The sequence below is a fragment of the Cervus elaphus genome, chromosome 30, assembly GCF_910594005.1.
Source record: "Cervus elaphus chromosome 30, mCerEla1.1, whole genome shotgun sequence".
NCBI lineage: Eukaryota > Metazoa > Chordata > Mammalia > Artiodactyla > Cervidae > Cervus > Cervus elaphus.
In genome coordinates, this window is record NC_057844.1 from 75,299,369 (window position 1) to 75,315,511 (window position 16,143).

Here is a 16,143-nt window from a genome sequence, read left to right on the forward strand (position 1 = left end):
TTGAAGGCAGAAGCGGTGAGTAAAACAGACAAAAACCCCTGCCATCATAAACCTTATCCCCGTGTAAGTACCGTAAGGAACACTCAGCAATAATCACTACACTTATGCTATTAGTCTCACCTGTGTCAGAGGCAGGGCGGGGACTCGAGAGAAGTGTGCAGGTGGTGTGGCACAGTTACCCCAGGGGTCGAGGAAGCCTCCCTGCCACGGGGAACTCTGAGCAGAGCCCTCCAGGGGGCCGCAGGGGACCAGGCCAACGCCCAGGCAGAGACCCCAAGAGAAAAGATCAGGGAGAGACGAGTGCGGAGAACGGTGAGGAAACGTGATGACGAGGAGGAAGCAGGGCCTGGGGATGGACCCGGAAGTCATCTTAAGGACCCTGGATCTGCCTCTGAGCAGGATGGTCTACCCTCCCCTCCCCAAACGCCACTGTCAGTCACGCAGAGAAGACGCCAAGGGGTCAAGGAGAGAGGCTGGAGGGCGCACCCTTCCACCCACAGCGCCTGGGCCACAGGCACGCGTGGTCTCGTCAACTTTCCAGACCTGCTGGCGCAGGCGAGGGTGGCAGCTGAGGGCATCCGACCTGAGGCACAGGACCAGGGCTTCGCACCCAGTCCTAGAGTCCCAACAAAGCCCCGGGGCAGGTTAGTATTCCCTCATGCAATAATAATGAAAAACAAGCAGGGTCTCTCGCAGGCAGGGTAACCAAACACCACCTTGGTGTGGCCTGCAGGAGCAGGAAAGAAGCCGGTGGCGTGGGAGAGGTGCTGGCACCATGGCCAGGCAGTCCAGGGGCTGCCGCACCAATGGGACAGACACTCTACTGGGCCAGGCCTCCTAAGCTATGATGCCAGTCACTCTGAAAAGCACATCCCAAAGTACTTTAGAGTCTAAAATATTTAATAGTTAAGACAGCATCACTTAAACTGCATGCCCACACATAACACTCACTGCCTTCCAAAAACGCATCTGAGGCTCATCCAAGGCTCTCCTTCCCTTTCCTCCCAGGGATTCTGAGAGCTAACATCACGTAAACCTCTCCCTAAGACGCATCCTCTCTTGGGGCTCCTGCAAGCCTGGGGCAACCTGGTTTGATCCTGGGAGGGGAGGTGGGGGGTGCATGTGGCACGCCAGCCTCCGGGTCTCAGATGACAGCCCACGACCAGGAACATTTCAGGGTTTCCGCACGCCCTGCTCTGGCCATACCGGGCTCCTGCTGGCCGTCCCCCTACATGTAAAACGCCCACATGTATTATTCCCCACTTGTTTGGACAAGAACTGCCATAAGAACAGAAGGAAAAACGGCAAGGCATTCCGAGGGAGGAGACCAACACAGAGCTTTCTCATGAGCCTGGTGTTTGTGAGGAGGCCGCGGAGAGGCACACCCATCTGTGACCTGACACCTCCTCGTGCTCTGGGAAGGAGGAACCAGCACAGGACTGTCAACTGAGCTCCCTTCGACTCTCAAGAGCCTTCACTCGCAAAATTCTAAACGGCCAGAGTTAAAATAATAAGCCTGGAAATATCTTTCTCACACCCATTACAGTTTTCTTTCATGTTCCCTTTACATTTCTGCCCCGAATCAAAGGACGAACCACAAGCCGTTAGTAAGGGAAATCTAGCCAAGTGAAAGGCTGAGAGGTAAAGGGACCAAGCAATTCACCATCACAGGTAGAGGGGTCAATCCACAAGACCCGAGACACCGGCTGTGCCCACTGCTGTTTCTGGCACTAACTGAGAACAGGTAAGCTCACAAAGCGAACTCAGAAAACTGTTCCGTGGCCACACGCCTCACTCCAGCTGCTCTCCCTGCATGTATTTCAGGTCTGACGAATGCATGACATTCTCACACATACAAACATGCACCTCACAATTTAAAACCGAAGGCCACTCACTACCCACTGACACACGCAAGCTATACATACATAAGCATGCTGAAATAAATGAGTATATTTGCTTTACAAGTAAAGGCTAGTTTTATTCTAACCCCAACCAACTACTTGTTAATTAAGAGACAGCATTTACCAGACAGGAGGCGATCAATAGTTCTGAGTCTTCTTTTGTCCAATTGTATGCTGTGCATTCAAGGGCATTATTCTCTCCTTGCTGTTTGCACATATAAGCACAGTTTCTCTCAAAAACGGTGCGGATGCCTTTAAACAGAATCACACTAGTAGTGCAACCCATCCCCAAGCTGTGGATGCTCAGGTCTCTAGCAATCTCTACTCCATTTCCACATTATCTTCCTTGGCTCTTCAGAGCAGGCTCCCACTGTACCATCTTCACGACAGGCAGTTGCCGACACCAGAACAGAAGGGAAGCTCCGAGCTGTTGTACTAGATGCCGCTCCTGCCCAGCCGCCTGACAAAAAAAAAAAAAATTCCGAGCTCCCGAGTGTAACACAGGAGGGGTGGTGCAAAATAACAAGATGACACACCTCGGATGCACCAAAATCTTTAAAGTATTGTATTTTTTCCAATAGACTTCCTCACTGTTAATACCAAAGGACAAATAAGCAGAAGATGTACATGTGGTTACTGGAAAACTGCCGGCTCCGGTGATTTGCTCGGGATTGTTCTGAATCTCAGAACCTGCCCAAAAATGAAAAAGACGGAGCCAGACAGTCACCCTGCTGCAGAGGCTGCCGGAAGGCACAAAGAATGTTCATCTGCTGCAAGAAACCTCTCTCCCAGAATGCTTAGCCTAGCATCTATATTAGCAAACATCTCTTTCCTTGACCTAAATATGCTGTTTGTTTAATCCTGCATCAGCGAGGAACAGAGAAGCAAAAGGAAAAAAAAAGTCCAAAAAACGAGAGGAATCACTAAGATGACTGCTGCTATGGAAACATGCGTAAGCCCACTTCAGACAACCTTTGGCGTGTGTGGGTAACAGCTTGCTGACAGCAAACCACAAGGGGACACGAAACTGCTGTGTCAATCTTGACTTCTGCCCACTCTCACTCTTTGCTGGAGAGGGGGCTAGCAAGTTTGCACTGCTTAAGAGAATTCTCCCCTGTCTGGTACCCAAAGATGCAAATGAGAACATGGATACAGGGTTACCTGGCACTTCCTGAGGCAGCGCTCTGATATGCAAGGGTAAATGCACACTTAAGGGCCACAGGCAGCAAGGTTATTATTTTTGGTGCATAAGTAATCCAAGTCCTTCAACTGCAGACTGAACTCAGTAACACTGTTCTACCTTGTGATATCTTTGGGGCTGGCTGATAGGAAAGCTTGTTATTGATATAATACCAAGTTGACTCTTGCCATTTTTCCTTCTAGAAAATGAAAAGCAAATTACGTAAAAAGACCATCATGAACATACAAGGAAACCCCTCCCACCTACAACATATATCTAGAAAAAAGTTACTGCTCTTTTAAAATCTATTCTGACATTCTTCCTTATTTCACAAGGCAACAGATGGTTTTCATTTTTCTAGCTACAGATTTCAAAGTTAGCATGAATTATAATTGAGTACCTACAGGTTGGTAACAGAAACCTGTGTGATGCAGGGAAGGTAAAATTTAGAGAATAACATGCAATCACATAATTCCAACATTTGTGTTTTCTACGGCTAGTTTACTTATTAGGACCAACAGATAAGCAGAAGTCTGGGATTTGTCTATCTCCTGAATTTTTATGCAAAGTGTATCAAATAGCTATAAGCTACAGAGATCAAAGGAGTAGATACTGGCCACATGCAAAAAAAAAAAACCAAACAAAACCAGAATAGCTATATGCAGCCCAGAGTGACCATCTGCAGACGGTAATTCTGTTGCGAGAGCAGCAGTAAGAGGCATTCGGTATCACGTGCAGAACCGGCGGCTGGCCTGACGTCGCTGTAAAGCCCAGCAAGCTCAGTTCAGTGCTCTGTGACAAGCTAGAGGGCCAGGATGGGGTGTTTATTATGGACACCAATAAATAAAGTCTTTATTCAATTTATTACCAAAAAAAAAAAAATGGCAATTCTGTTAAAGAAGAGTTATCACACCCAAGTCCTGACGTGAGAAGGTCTAAGTCGTCATGTGACATCACAGTGAGAGTGACAGTCGTGTCCGATTCTTGTGGGACCCCATGGACTGTAGCGCGCCAGGCTCCTCCCCTGTCCCTGGGGATTTTCCAGGCAAGAATACTGGCGTGGGTTGCCCTTCCCTTCTCCAGGGGGTCTTCCCGACCCAGGTCTCCTGCACAGGGCGCGGGTTCTTACTGTTGAGCCACCAGGAAGCCCTGACGTCACCGTGCGGGCAAACAACACGGGCACTCACCTCACAGAAACAACTCCTGTAGACTGTCAATCAGCAAACACCCAGCTTAAAACTGTCTGAAGATTTCAGAAAACTCACCAATTAAATCTAACTCCTATACTGTAAGGGAAACATTTTTTAAAAAGTAATAGTTAAATGAATTAAACAAAGATGATACCTAGAAATTTAAACTTAATTTACTAGTATTACTTAGACATCTGGGGTGCAGAAGCCAGTGAATACTACTTAATATACAAAAGATGATGCTTGAACTTTACAACGGATCATAAATGATAAGCAAGCAAATATGAAGCTGCTGGTATATTCTATTTGATTTACTTAAAAAAAAAAAAAAAAAAAACCTAAAAGTTAATATTTAAAACAAAGAAAGAGAATGAAACAATTTCCTAACAATCATTCAGAGGAAAAAGAAATTTCTCCTAGAGAAACATTTAATAACCATTTAAGCAACCTGTATCAATTGTAAATATCAATTATTTTCCAACAAGCAAAATTAGTGGGCAAGGAAAATAGAAAACATTTAGAGCGAAGGATACAAGGCCAAAAAGTGATTTTCATGCTAATAGAAGCATGACAAAATGAATCACTCAAAATGTGCATTTGGTTTTGCTGAGTTCTCTCATCAGAATGATCTTGGACTAGCGTAAAATGATAATTACCATGAACCCCATCAGAGGACATGAATAGATGGGTGATATCTATTGGCAATCATTTCTGCTACCTACAGAGTACATATTTCAATTTGGAGGATCACATTTACTCTCACATCTTGAAATGTAACCCCTAATTTACACATCTCTCAAGACAGGATGTCTGCCCTTGACTCCCTTTGAGATCCAAGTCCATGTTTATCTCTCCTGCTAATAATGATACCTGGTGCTCCTATCACCTCCTTACCCTCAGATCCAAGGCAATCATCTTTTAATACGACAGACTAGGAGAGCAGCAGAATATTACTCAGCCATAAAAAGGAATGGTATCCCAATGCATGGTACAATGGGGATGAAGCTGGAAAATGTCACAATGAGTGAAAGAAGTCAGTTTAAAAGATCTCATATTACCTCATTTTTTAAAATGTCCAGAATTAGGTCAATTCGTAGGGATAGAGAACAGATTAGTAGATTCCATGCAGGATGACTGCTAATGGGTATGGCATTTCTTTTAGGGTTAATGAGAATGTTCAGAAATTAGTGGTTCAAGCATATACACTATCTATACATAATATATATATAGTCTGTGAATATACTAAAACCCACTAGATTGAATATTTTTTCTTTCTTATTGAGGAACAGTTGATGTATAATATTATATAAGTTATAGGTATACAACACTGATTCCCAATTTTTAAAGGTTATATTCCATTTATAGCTACTAAAAACTACTGGCTATATTCCCTGTGTTGTATAAATAGAACACTTTTTAAAAGTGGATTTTGCTGTCTGTGAACACAACAAAGAGCCTGACTCCATTTTTGATGTTTTACTGCTGTCGGCTTTTAAGTCTCACCTCTCCTTCCTCCCCTTGTGGGCAAGTGACAGGGAGGGCCGGGTGACTCCCTCCCTTCGTGCCAGTGGGGAATCCAATCCACTCTCAGGAACGCTCAGCCCAGCCCCAGCCCCCACAGGATCCTCAAGCCAGTCTCCTTCCCCTGCCCTGTCAAGCCATTTTCAGACACGCTTGGGTGTAGCCCTGCTCTCCTTATAGAATTTCATTACCTAAGTAGTAAACCTTATCAAACTCTTTTGTGGGGTGTATGTGTGTGTTTGTGTGTGGTGTCATTACTCAACATACAAAGCAAATTTTGGGTGGGGGTCAATCCTATGTCTGTAGAGCAGCTCCAACATTAAATTATATCTCAATAAAACCGTTATTTAAGATAGAAGAGGTGAACAGGATTGTACCTATTCTGCCAACTCCCTAAGGTCCTCAAAGTTCAGATAAAATAACAGGAGAGAACTCAACCAAGAAACTGTTATAAATACGTTAATAGCTGTTGCTTTATACTTCACAAAGGATTTACAGTGCCACTCAAAACAGCCACCATGCTTAAGGAATTCAAGGATGTCTGAAGGTTGCTTTGGCCCCACTTCTCAGGAATGGGCTTCCCTTGTGGCTCAGCTGGTAAAGAACCCACCTGCAATGCGGGAGACCTGGGTTGGTAAGATTCCCTAGAGAAGGGAAAGGCTACCCACTGCAGTATTCTGGCCTGGAGAATTCCATGTACAGTCCATGGGGTCGCAAAGAATCGAACACGACTGAGTGACTTTCTCTTTCACTTCACTTCACTTTTTCTTGGACTACACTAAGCAAGTAACAGGGAAAGTGCCTGGGGCTGTCCTCAGGGTGTGCATGCCAGGGCTGGGAGAGGGGCTCCACACTGTACTAAAAGTAAGGTCCGGGAGGGTTGGGCTGGCCACACCAGCGGTCACCCGGCTGCCTCAGCCATTCGCACAGACACCACGGCACACAGGTGTCATGCTTTGAGCCCCCTCGCCCCCAAAGCACCTGGGGCTGCTGCTCCCACTGGCAACCTCTCTCCTTGCCGAGTGTCCTTCTGCTTTAAACAACTTCTGCATCTCATGTAATAATATACCACATATGATACAGTCACGTGTCATAAAACCTAGATAAATGTGGTACAGGTAGAATTTGATCGTACGTGTCATTTATTCTATTTAAGTGCCCTCATGATAGCCAGTCCATACGAAGAGCTTATTTCCATCCCTAACAGTCCATATTTCATAAGTTAATGCAGTGAATTCCGCTGAGCAAAAAAACCTTATATAAGTTGACCTGTCAACACTCCATTTTTTATTCAATTAGTATAATCAAACACTAAGTCTAGTGTCTAGCAGAGGGCCTAGTATATATCACATGCCCAATAAATGTCAGTTTCTCCCTTTTACCCCGCGTTAAAAATTTTCCTCCTTGATATTAAGAGGAGACAGTGAGATAGTTCTTCCAAAAATATAAGCACCCTTTCCATAAAATCCATGTACATGAGAATGCAATAAAGTCAAACTATAGATTACTTCTTTGATAAAAAAATAATTAAAAGAGAGAAATGTGGGTGTAGGAACAGGAAAAAGGAGTTAAGATAGTGAAGGGGCAGAAGTTTCAGCAAAGATCATTAAAAAAGGCGGTGGTCTTCCAGAGATGACCAGAGTCCCCCCCAAAAAGGGAGAGAGACTCCTCCTTTTTCTTTGGCAGGAGACCAAGTTAAACCTTTTAAATAAAACAGATCTCCGAAAGGAAGAAAAGTTTGGGCTAAAAAAAAATAACTTATTTGTTGGTAGGAATGTCAAATAGTGCGGGTCACTTTGAAATACGGTATGGCGATTCCTCACAAAATTAAACAGATTTATCTTATGATCCAGCAGATCCACTTCCGGGTCAAGCCCCAAGAGAATTGAAAGTGCAGCTTCAAAGAGATGTTCATACACACCCATGATCATAGTAGCACAACAGCCAAGAGATGGAAGCAATCTAAGACTCCATCGAAAGATGAATAGGTAAACAAAACGGGGTATGTACATGCAGTGGAATATCATTCAGCCTTAAAAGGAAGGAATTCTGACACAGGCTACAACAACACGGAAGAACCCTGGGGACATTACACTAAGTAAAATAAGTCAGCCACAAAAGGACAAATACTATATGAGTCCATTACACAAGGTACCTAGAACAGGCAAATTCATTGAAACAGAAAGTGGAGGGACTTTTCTGGCTGTTCAGGGGTTGAGACTTTGTGCTTCTACTGTGGAAAGCAGAGATCTGACCCTTAGTCAGGGAACTAAGACCCCCGCATACCACGAGGTGTGGCCAAAAAACAAAACAAAAGGTAGAATGGTGGTCTCCAGGGGCTGAGGGGAAGAGGAAATGGGGAGTTGTTATTTAATGGAAACAGAGTTTGTAATGATGAAAGAGTTCTGAAGATGGGTGGTTACATAACAATGTGAAAGTACTTAAGGCCACCAAACGATACCTAAAAAGATGGTAAACTTTATATTATATATATGATATTATATATATACATTAAAAAAATAGAAAACCAACTTACTTACTAGGCACAGATTTCCTAAAATTTCCAGGAACAACTGATATGAAATAACAGGATACCTGGGAGGGTAACTAGTCTTACCTCCCATTCTTTCCTCCCACCCCTCACAAAGGACAGATAAACCCAAGAAACAGGCTTCATATGCCCATTTTCCTTCTAACTTTTAACTAGTTTCTATTAGATTAACTTATGTACTATATTTTCTATAACTAATAACTATAGTATTTCCTCATTCCACTTGGTGATGAACTTCTTAGAAAAACGCTTCAAACTATGTACCATCACTGAAAAAAACAAAGCTGAGACTGAAATTCTTCACTGATAGACAACTTCTGCTTCTTCATTTCACACTACAAAATGAATGAACCAACAGCATTTATGCAGGTGCTGATTTATCCCTCAGCTCAGGAAGCTGCAGGCAAAGTCAGAACTTCAATCACAGTTATGGGAGGTCATGGAGCAAAACCACGGTTTCTGAGGGAGCTCAGTTTTTTGAAGAGAAACCAATAAACCCACAAATGCCGATGCTTTGTCAAACATGAGAAGCTGCCAAAAGAGCTATTTGCAAAGCTTTTCATCCTTACTGAACACATTGGCAGGGGAGGGGCTGACTGGAGGGGCTGAAGGCACAGAAGAGCACCATGAATATAGTGAGTGCCAAGGTCCAAACTGTAAATGAAACACGAAGTGGAAAAGGAAGGAAGCAGGGCAAATTCATGATGGCTAAGTGAGACCTCCTCTTGGCCTCCACCAGCCTCCTCTAAGGAAACGCTGTTTTAGGCAGACATCTGAAGAAATCACTTAGTGGCAAGGTATACTTAGCTTAAACAATGGAAAAGGTACAGAGCATAATTTGTGTAAAAACACACCCACTCCAGTATTCTTGCCTGGAAAATTCCATGGACAGAGGAGCCTGGTGGACTACCGTCCAGGGGCGTCACAAAGATTCGGACACGAGAGAGCCACAGAGCACCCATGCACTCATGAAACACAGTTCATGTGCTTTAAATACGGAGTTACAGCTATTAGAAAGAGACAAAATTCAGATTCCATAACACTTCAAGTACATGTATCTTGGATTGTAGCAGCTGAAAATTTTAAAAATTGTACTGTCATTGTGTCAGTATAGAAATATTGTCTCGATATGAATAAGGAAAGTAAATAAAAAGGAAAATATAAACATAAATTTTGTCTGCCATTTTAAAAACTACTGCAATTATACTTCAAAAAAACTATGGCCAAATAATTTCACTCCTGTATATATATACCCAAACACAAAAACACTATTTGAAGATACATGCACTTCAATGCTCACTGCAGCATTATTTACAATAGTAAGATATGGACACAACCTAAGTGTCCAGCAACAGATGAGTGGATAAAGAAAATATGGTACACATACACAATGGAATATGACTCAGCCAAAAAAATAATGAAACAATGCCATTTGCAGCAACTTGGATGAACTTGGAGGGCATTATGCTTACTGAAACAAGTCAGACAGAGAAAGACAGATACTGTATGATATCACTTGTATGTGGAATCTAAAATATACAATGAACTAGAAAGTATTACAAAAAAGAAGAACATCACAGATATAGAGAATATGCTAGTGGTTACTGGTTAAGGAGAGGGAAAGGGGAAGGGACAATATGAGGGTAAGGAACTGAGGTACAAACTATTACCTGTAAGATAAGTTACAAGGATATATTTTACAAGGGAAATACAGCAAATATTTTCTAATAACTACAAATGCAGTTATTTGTTTAAATTTAAAAAACTGTGAATCACTATATTGTACACCTATAGCTTATTAAAAAAAAAAAAAAAAAAGCTGAGTTTCTCCTGAAGGCACTCTATCCTCGACAGAGTTCTCTCTTCAGAGCATATGATTATCTCCAACACAGTGAATTCCCAAAAGCATTCCTGGCGCTGAGAATTCAGAAGGGAATGGCAAGATGACTTCTTCAATGATGGCCAGTTAGAGCTATCCAGCTTTATTAAATTCACAGAGCACTTCAGGGAAATCTTTGTTGAGTCAATAACTTTGGCTCATTCATTCTGTGAGGCAAGGTCTGGGCCTGAGGGCTGAGCCATCTATCCCAATTCATTCTAAGAAATTTATTTTGCAGATCTTTCCCCACAAAATTTTCATCTCTGCTTTAACCACAAGGCTTTCAAGGTCCAAAAAAAAAAAAAAAATTCCATTTGGAGAAAAAGTCAGAGAAGGGGTGGAAAGAGATGATGAACGGGGTATCTGAAATTTTATTCAAATCACAGAATGGGCTCTATTTAGGGCACTCTAGTCATCTAGACAAGGTAGGGGATTTACATTTTAAAAATAAATTCTATGGTAAAACTTAAAATAAACAGTGCTGGGCACATCTTTAACAGAGTCTGTCACGTGGACCTAACTCCTGCTACACGCCAGAGGCTGAACACAGAAATTCAGTCACATGGTCTCACCTAATCAGCTCAACAACTCTAAAAGTTAAGTTTATAGGTGATCTCACTCATGACTGCCATCCTTTGATCTTGTTGCATGTAAACAAGATCTCCGCAGAAACCCATCCTGGTGCCCTGGACCACGGAGCACTGTGGCCAACACTGACATCGTGTGGACTGGGGCTGACAAACCACAGGGGGTGCTGGACGCGAGAAACCCACAGGCTCAAATGTCTCCTTAGACTGGTAGCTTTCAAAGTGTTGTCACCATGAATTACGTTAAGAAATGAATTTTAAATCATGATATATATGTGTAGAGTAGAATAATTCCCCCCATATATGTACCCTTGCAACATGTGTTACTGTATTATTTTCTGTCCCAGCCTCTCTAGTCCATTCTAGCTCACTGGAAAGAAGGGAAGAAAAGAGGGAGGGAAGGAGGAAACGTAGGAAGGAGGGAGGGGGACAGTCAGGGCCCACTAAACCGTCTTCAGGACCACCACGGCTCACGCCTACAGCTGGAAACCCCACATGTACCTGTCTTCTCTCCTCGACATGGTACCACGACATAGACAGTCGTGTCTGCCGACACTTGGAATCACCAGTTTCAAGACACATCCCATTCCCTACAAGCAGCTCACCCTGGCCCAAGAGCAGGATGGAAGGGCCTACTGAAGACAACAGTCGTAAGAACATCCCCAAGTCAGAAAAAGCTGGTCCAGGAATCAAGGGGTAGAGGTAAGAGCGGCCACTCTGTTACCCTAGTAACACACTCCACCCCTGCTGGTCAGAAGGCCTGGTTTGAAAGGGAAGAACGCTTGCATTTAGAGGAGAAAATAAAGCACAATGATGGAAAGGAGAGATGGCCACCTGGCCATCTGGGGGCCCCCTAAGCTGCTGAACCAGAAGGCAAATGAGGAGGATACTCTACCAGCTAAGGTAAAACTGGGCTGCTGCCTTCCAAAGGGTCAGGAAGGACCATAGCTGGACCCCAGGGTGGATTCTCCAAGACATCTGAGTATTTCTAGCTCCAACAGTACAACTTCATGAAAAACCACAGCAATTCAAAGAAAGGCAAGACCACTGAGACTTCAGATGTTCAGGTAAAGGCAGCAAATCAGTCAAAGTGGGCAAAAAACATATGGGACAAGCAAGAGGACAGTAAATGTATAATTATCAACTACTGCCGAATGGCCAGTCAGAGAAGTGAACACTGCAACACCTATGCGTATTTCCTTCCTGCTTGGGTATGTGTGTATACCAATTTCATCTCTTCTCCTCCTTCCTCTTTCATTATTTTACACAAGCATTATTGTTGAAACTTGACAGTTTAGACTTTGCATAGCACATACGCACATGAAGACTGCTACTGAATTTAAGGCTTAATTAACAAGGCTCAGAAATGGATGTTGTTACTCCCTCCCAAAGAAAGATATAATGGAGACTTTGTGACTCCTTCCTTGTTTGAGGAGCCAGTGAGAACACTTTCCTGTGCGTGAAGGATAGCTATGCTCTGTTGGGCTGAAACATGTATGGAAGGTCAAATATGTGTAGAGGGTGAGTCTGCACGCTGACGAATCAAAGGGGAGGGCTGTGCCAGGGACTAAGCTATTGTCTGTCAGCTCCGCTCCTCCCTTCCACACTCAGCTCTAGGATGCTAGGGCTGGTCCTCTGAAAACCACAGTTTTACTGGTTGGGTCCCTGTTAGGCTCACCAGCAGGGGGCACCAGAGAGAGACTGCAAAGCCTGGGGGAGGAGGAGCTTGCTCCTTTGGCTTCCTACTGGCTTTTTGGTTCCCAGTATCACCAGAAGGAAATCAACCCTGAATATTCACTAGAAGGACTGATGCTGAAGGTAAGCTCCAATTCTTTGACCAGCTAATGCAAAGAGCTGACTCACTGGAAAAGACCCTGATGCTGGGAAACTGAAAGTGAGAATGTTAGTTGCTCAGTCCAACTCTTTGCAATCCCATAGGCTATATAGCCCACCAGGCTCCTCTGTCCATGGGATTCTCCAGGCAAGAATACTGGAGTAGTATTGCCTTTCCTTCCCTTCTCGAAGGGATGTTCCCGACCCAGGGACTGAACCCGGGTCTCCTGCATTGCAGGCAGATTCTTTACTGTCTGAGCCACCTGGGAAGACAATGCTGGGAAAGATTGAGGGCAGGAGAAGTGGAGGCAGAGGATGAGATGGTTGGATAGCATCACTGACTCAACGGACATGAATTTGAGCAAACTCTGGGAGGCAGTGAAGGACAGAGGAGCCTGGAGTGCTGCAGAGTCAGACACGACTGAGCGACTGGACAGCAACAATCACTGAGCACCACGGCTTCACCTGGCAGCAGGAGGTCCTCCCTGCGCAGCAACGGAGTCAGGCCTGCCGTTTCCCCAGCACTTACAGAACCATCGTCACACTCGCCACCAGGAACACCATCTCCAGCTGCCCAGCACCTACTCCCCAGAGGTCTGGGTTTCAGCTCCGGGGAGCTCCTCCTCTAAACTTCTAAGATTTAATAACACAGTCTCAACTCTTGGCCCTCCCCAGCTCCTGGCTGCTTCCTGCAGCCACTACCGCAGGATATGTGAATGTTCTTTTGTTACCTTTTAACACCTACTTAACAATTTTATACCTAGTAGCAAGTCTTTATGTTTAATTCTATTAAAATAACTGGTGTGATTTCTGTTTCCTGGCTGTACCCTGTGATGCTATAGTCAGCCCTTGTTATGTGCAGACAATTGGTTCCAGGACCCTCTGCAGATACCAAAATTCAAAGATGCTCAAGTGGCATAGTACAGTCAGCCCTCAGTGTCTGCAACTTTTGCATCCACAGATACAGAGGCCCGACCATACTAGGTTTGAAGTAGTTTTTAAATTTTTAAGATTCTCACCAAAAAATGAGAATAACCAATAAGCACATAAAAAAGATGTTTAACATCATTAAGAAAATGCAAATTAAAACTGTAATGATATTTCATTATATATAGCCCACCAGACTCCTCTATCCATAGGATTTCCCAGGCAAGAGTACTGGAGTGGGTTGCCAGTTCCTTCTCCAGACAGACCTACCAGGATGGCTAAAATCTAAAAAGACTGGTCATACTAAATGTTGGCAAAATAGCTGAAACTCTACTAAGTAGCTAGAAGAGCCACTATGGGAAACACTGTTGCCAAAAAATGTTAAAGAGTTACCATATAACCTAGCAATTCCACTTCCAAGTGCCCACTGTGAACATCAGTATCATGAATAATATTGCTGTTAACATTAGTATACATGTGTTTTCATTTTTATTGGGCAGATACATATATTGAATGATTCCATTTATCTGAATTGTTCAGAAAAGGCAAATCTTTAGAAAGAGAAAGCAGATTAGTTGTTGTCTAGAGCTGGGGGTAGTAACTGAGAAGGACTGCAAATGGGCATGAGATTTCTTTTGGGGGGTGTCAGAAGTGTTCTAAAGTTAGATCATTTGCACAAGTCTGCAAATTTCCTAAAACTTGTTGAACTGTACCTTCAAAATTAAGAATGAATTGTATGGTATATAAATGATACCTCAATGAAGTTGTGAAACAAAAAGCTAGGGAAAAGGTTTGAAGAAACTCTAGTGAGGTGGGCAAAGGAAATAAATCATGATAAGAAACCACAATGCACTAATAAATAAAATGAAACATTTGTGTCTGGACGTACATATAACTGCATGTGATAGATACAGGATGCCTAAGAACCAAACCGTTTCAGCAAACAGAATGTCTTTATTTCAAATGCTTAAGAATAGGTCTGGTGTGTAGCACTAAAGAAATGCTCAGTTCTAGTGAATGATGGTTTTTTGACTGCTTCAAAACTGAACAAATAGGATAGTACCAGCATTCACATCTAGCCAATGTCATCAAATAGGGAGATACTGTTTTGAAGCTGAGAAAATTCTTTCCTGTGAACAGACAGGCTTTTTTTTTTTTATATAAGGAATGCCCTTAACAGTGACAGTGTCACTACCAAGGAAGACAGACTGATGATGCCTTATTATAAACCAGCAAAGACTGACTGACCACAGGTGTATAATACAAGTGAATACATACATCACTGAAATTATTCTTGACCTTGAAAAAAAAGGTTGAACACAGACATCACTACAACGTAAAAGTAAGGGATCTCTAAAGATGGAAAACTCCCTCCACTAGACTAATGATTCAGACAGGCAAATATTTTTTCTTAAAATCAATGACTCAGATTTTGAACTCTTTTGTTGATTCCCAGGCTTCCCTGGTGGCTCAGATGGTAAAGAATCCACCTGCACTGCGGGAGACCTGTGTTTGACTCCTGGGTCAGGAAGATCCCCTGGAGGAGGGCATGGCAACCCACGCTAGTCTTCTTGCCTGGAGAATCCCCTGGACAGAAGAGCCTGGTGGGCTCCAGTCCACAGGCTCACAAAGAGTCGGACACAACTGAGCGACTAAGCACAGCACAGATGACATTTACGCTTACTATAGAGAAAAGAACTATCCTTTACCCCAAAGTTCAGAGCATTCACATTGCTGTTTTGTTTTTGAAGTTATAAAAAATTTATTTTTCGAAATTCAGTACATACTGGAAATTTTTTTTGTCTTATTGTAACATGTTTTGCTTAATATTCTACAAGGCCCAGCACCAAAAGTTATTTCAGATGAACATCTGCAGGGCGTTCATATCTAAAGAAGACTTTTCCCCAAAACTCCATGCAAAATATCTCAAAAAAGGAATATAATGATAACAGATTTTGTAATAAATATCATTTTACATAAATGTTTGTAAAAGCTAATACTCATTATTCCAACTTAAAAATCATCTTTCATGCTTTTATAGTATAAAAGTATGTTCTACAAAAGAAACTGTTTGTAACATTGTGCTTAAGAGAAACCTAAGGGAAGTTTAATGTTATCCAGGAACTAATTAGGCCAGGAGACAAGGGTGCCTGTATTATCCCCCGTTACAGATGACAAAACCAAGGTTCAGAGGAGTGGAGCTGATGTGACCAAAGTCACACAGTGGGCGTGTGGGAGAAGAGCCAAGGATCCCTGGCTCCCGGGCCCTTGCTCTTTCCAGCAGGCCTTCAACCCCATTAACAAATGATGGTGATTGCACAAGAGGTATTTAAAGCTAGTAAAGAATCCACCTGCAATGTGAGAAACCTGGGTTCGATCCTTGGGTTGGGAAGATCCCCTGGAGAAGGGAAAGGCTACCCACTCCAGTATTCTGGCCTGGAGGATTCCATGGGCTGTATTGTCCATGAGGTCGCAAAGAGTCAGACATGACTGAGCGACTCACTTTCAACCATACATCTTACGATGCTACAAAATATGAACTTCCAGTGCTTTATCAAGTGGTGTTAGTTCTTT

General features: G+C 43.2%; 1 protein-coding gene across 8 annotated transcripts in view; it reads right to left on the reverse strand.

Annotated features, from left to right (window-relative positions):
- The window catches only part of DOCK9 (dedicator of cytokinesis 9), a 270,534-nt gene that overhangs the window by 203,843 nt on the left and 50,548 nt on the right, over positions 1 to 16,143 (reverse strand). For 4 of the 8 annotated variants that reach the window (XM_043892114.1, XM_043892109.1, XM_043892107.1 and 1 more), the window contains exon 1: positions 2,026 to 2,202. The exons of the other annotated variants lie outside the window; for them this stretch is intronic. In XM_043892114.1, the coding sequence (XP_043748049.1) occupies positions 2,026 to 2,187 (162 nt within the window). In that variant the 5' untranslated portion in view covers positions 2,188 to 2,202. Of the gene's footprint in view, positions 1 to 2,025; positions 2,203 to 16,143 lie in introns of those variants that run through there. 8 annotated transcript variants of the gene reach the window in all.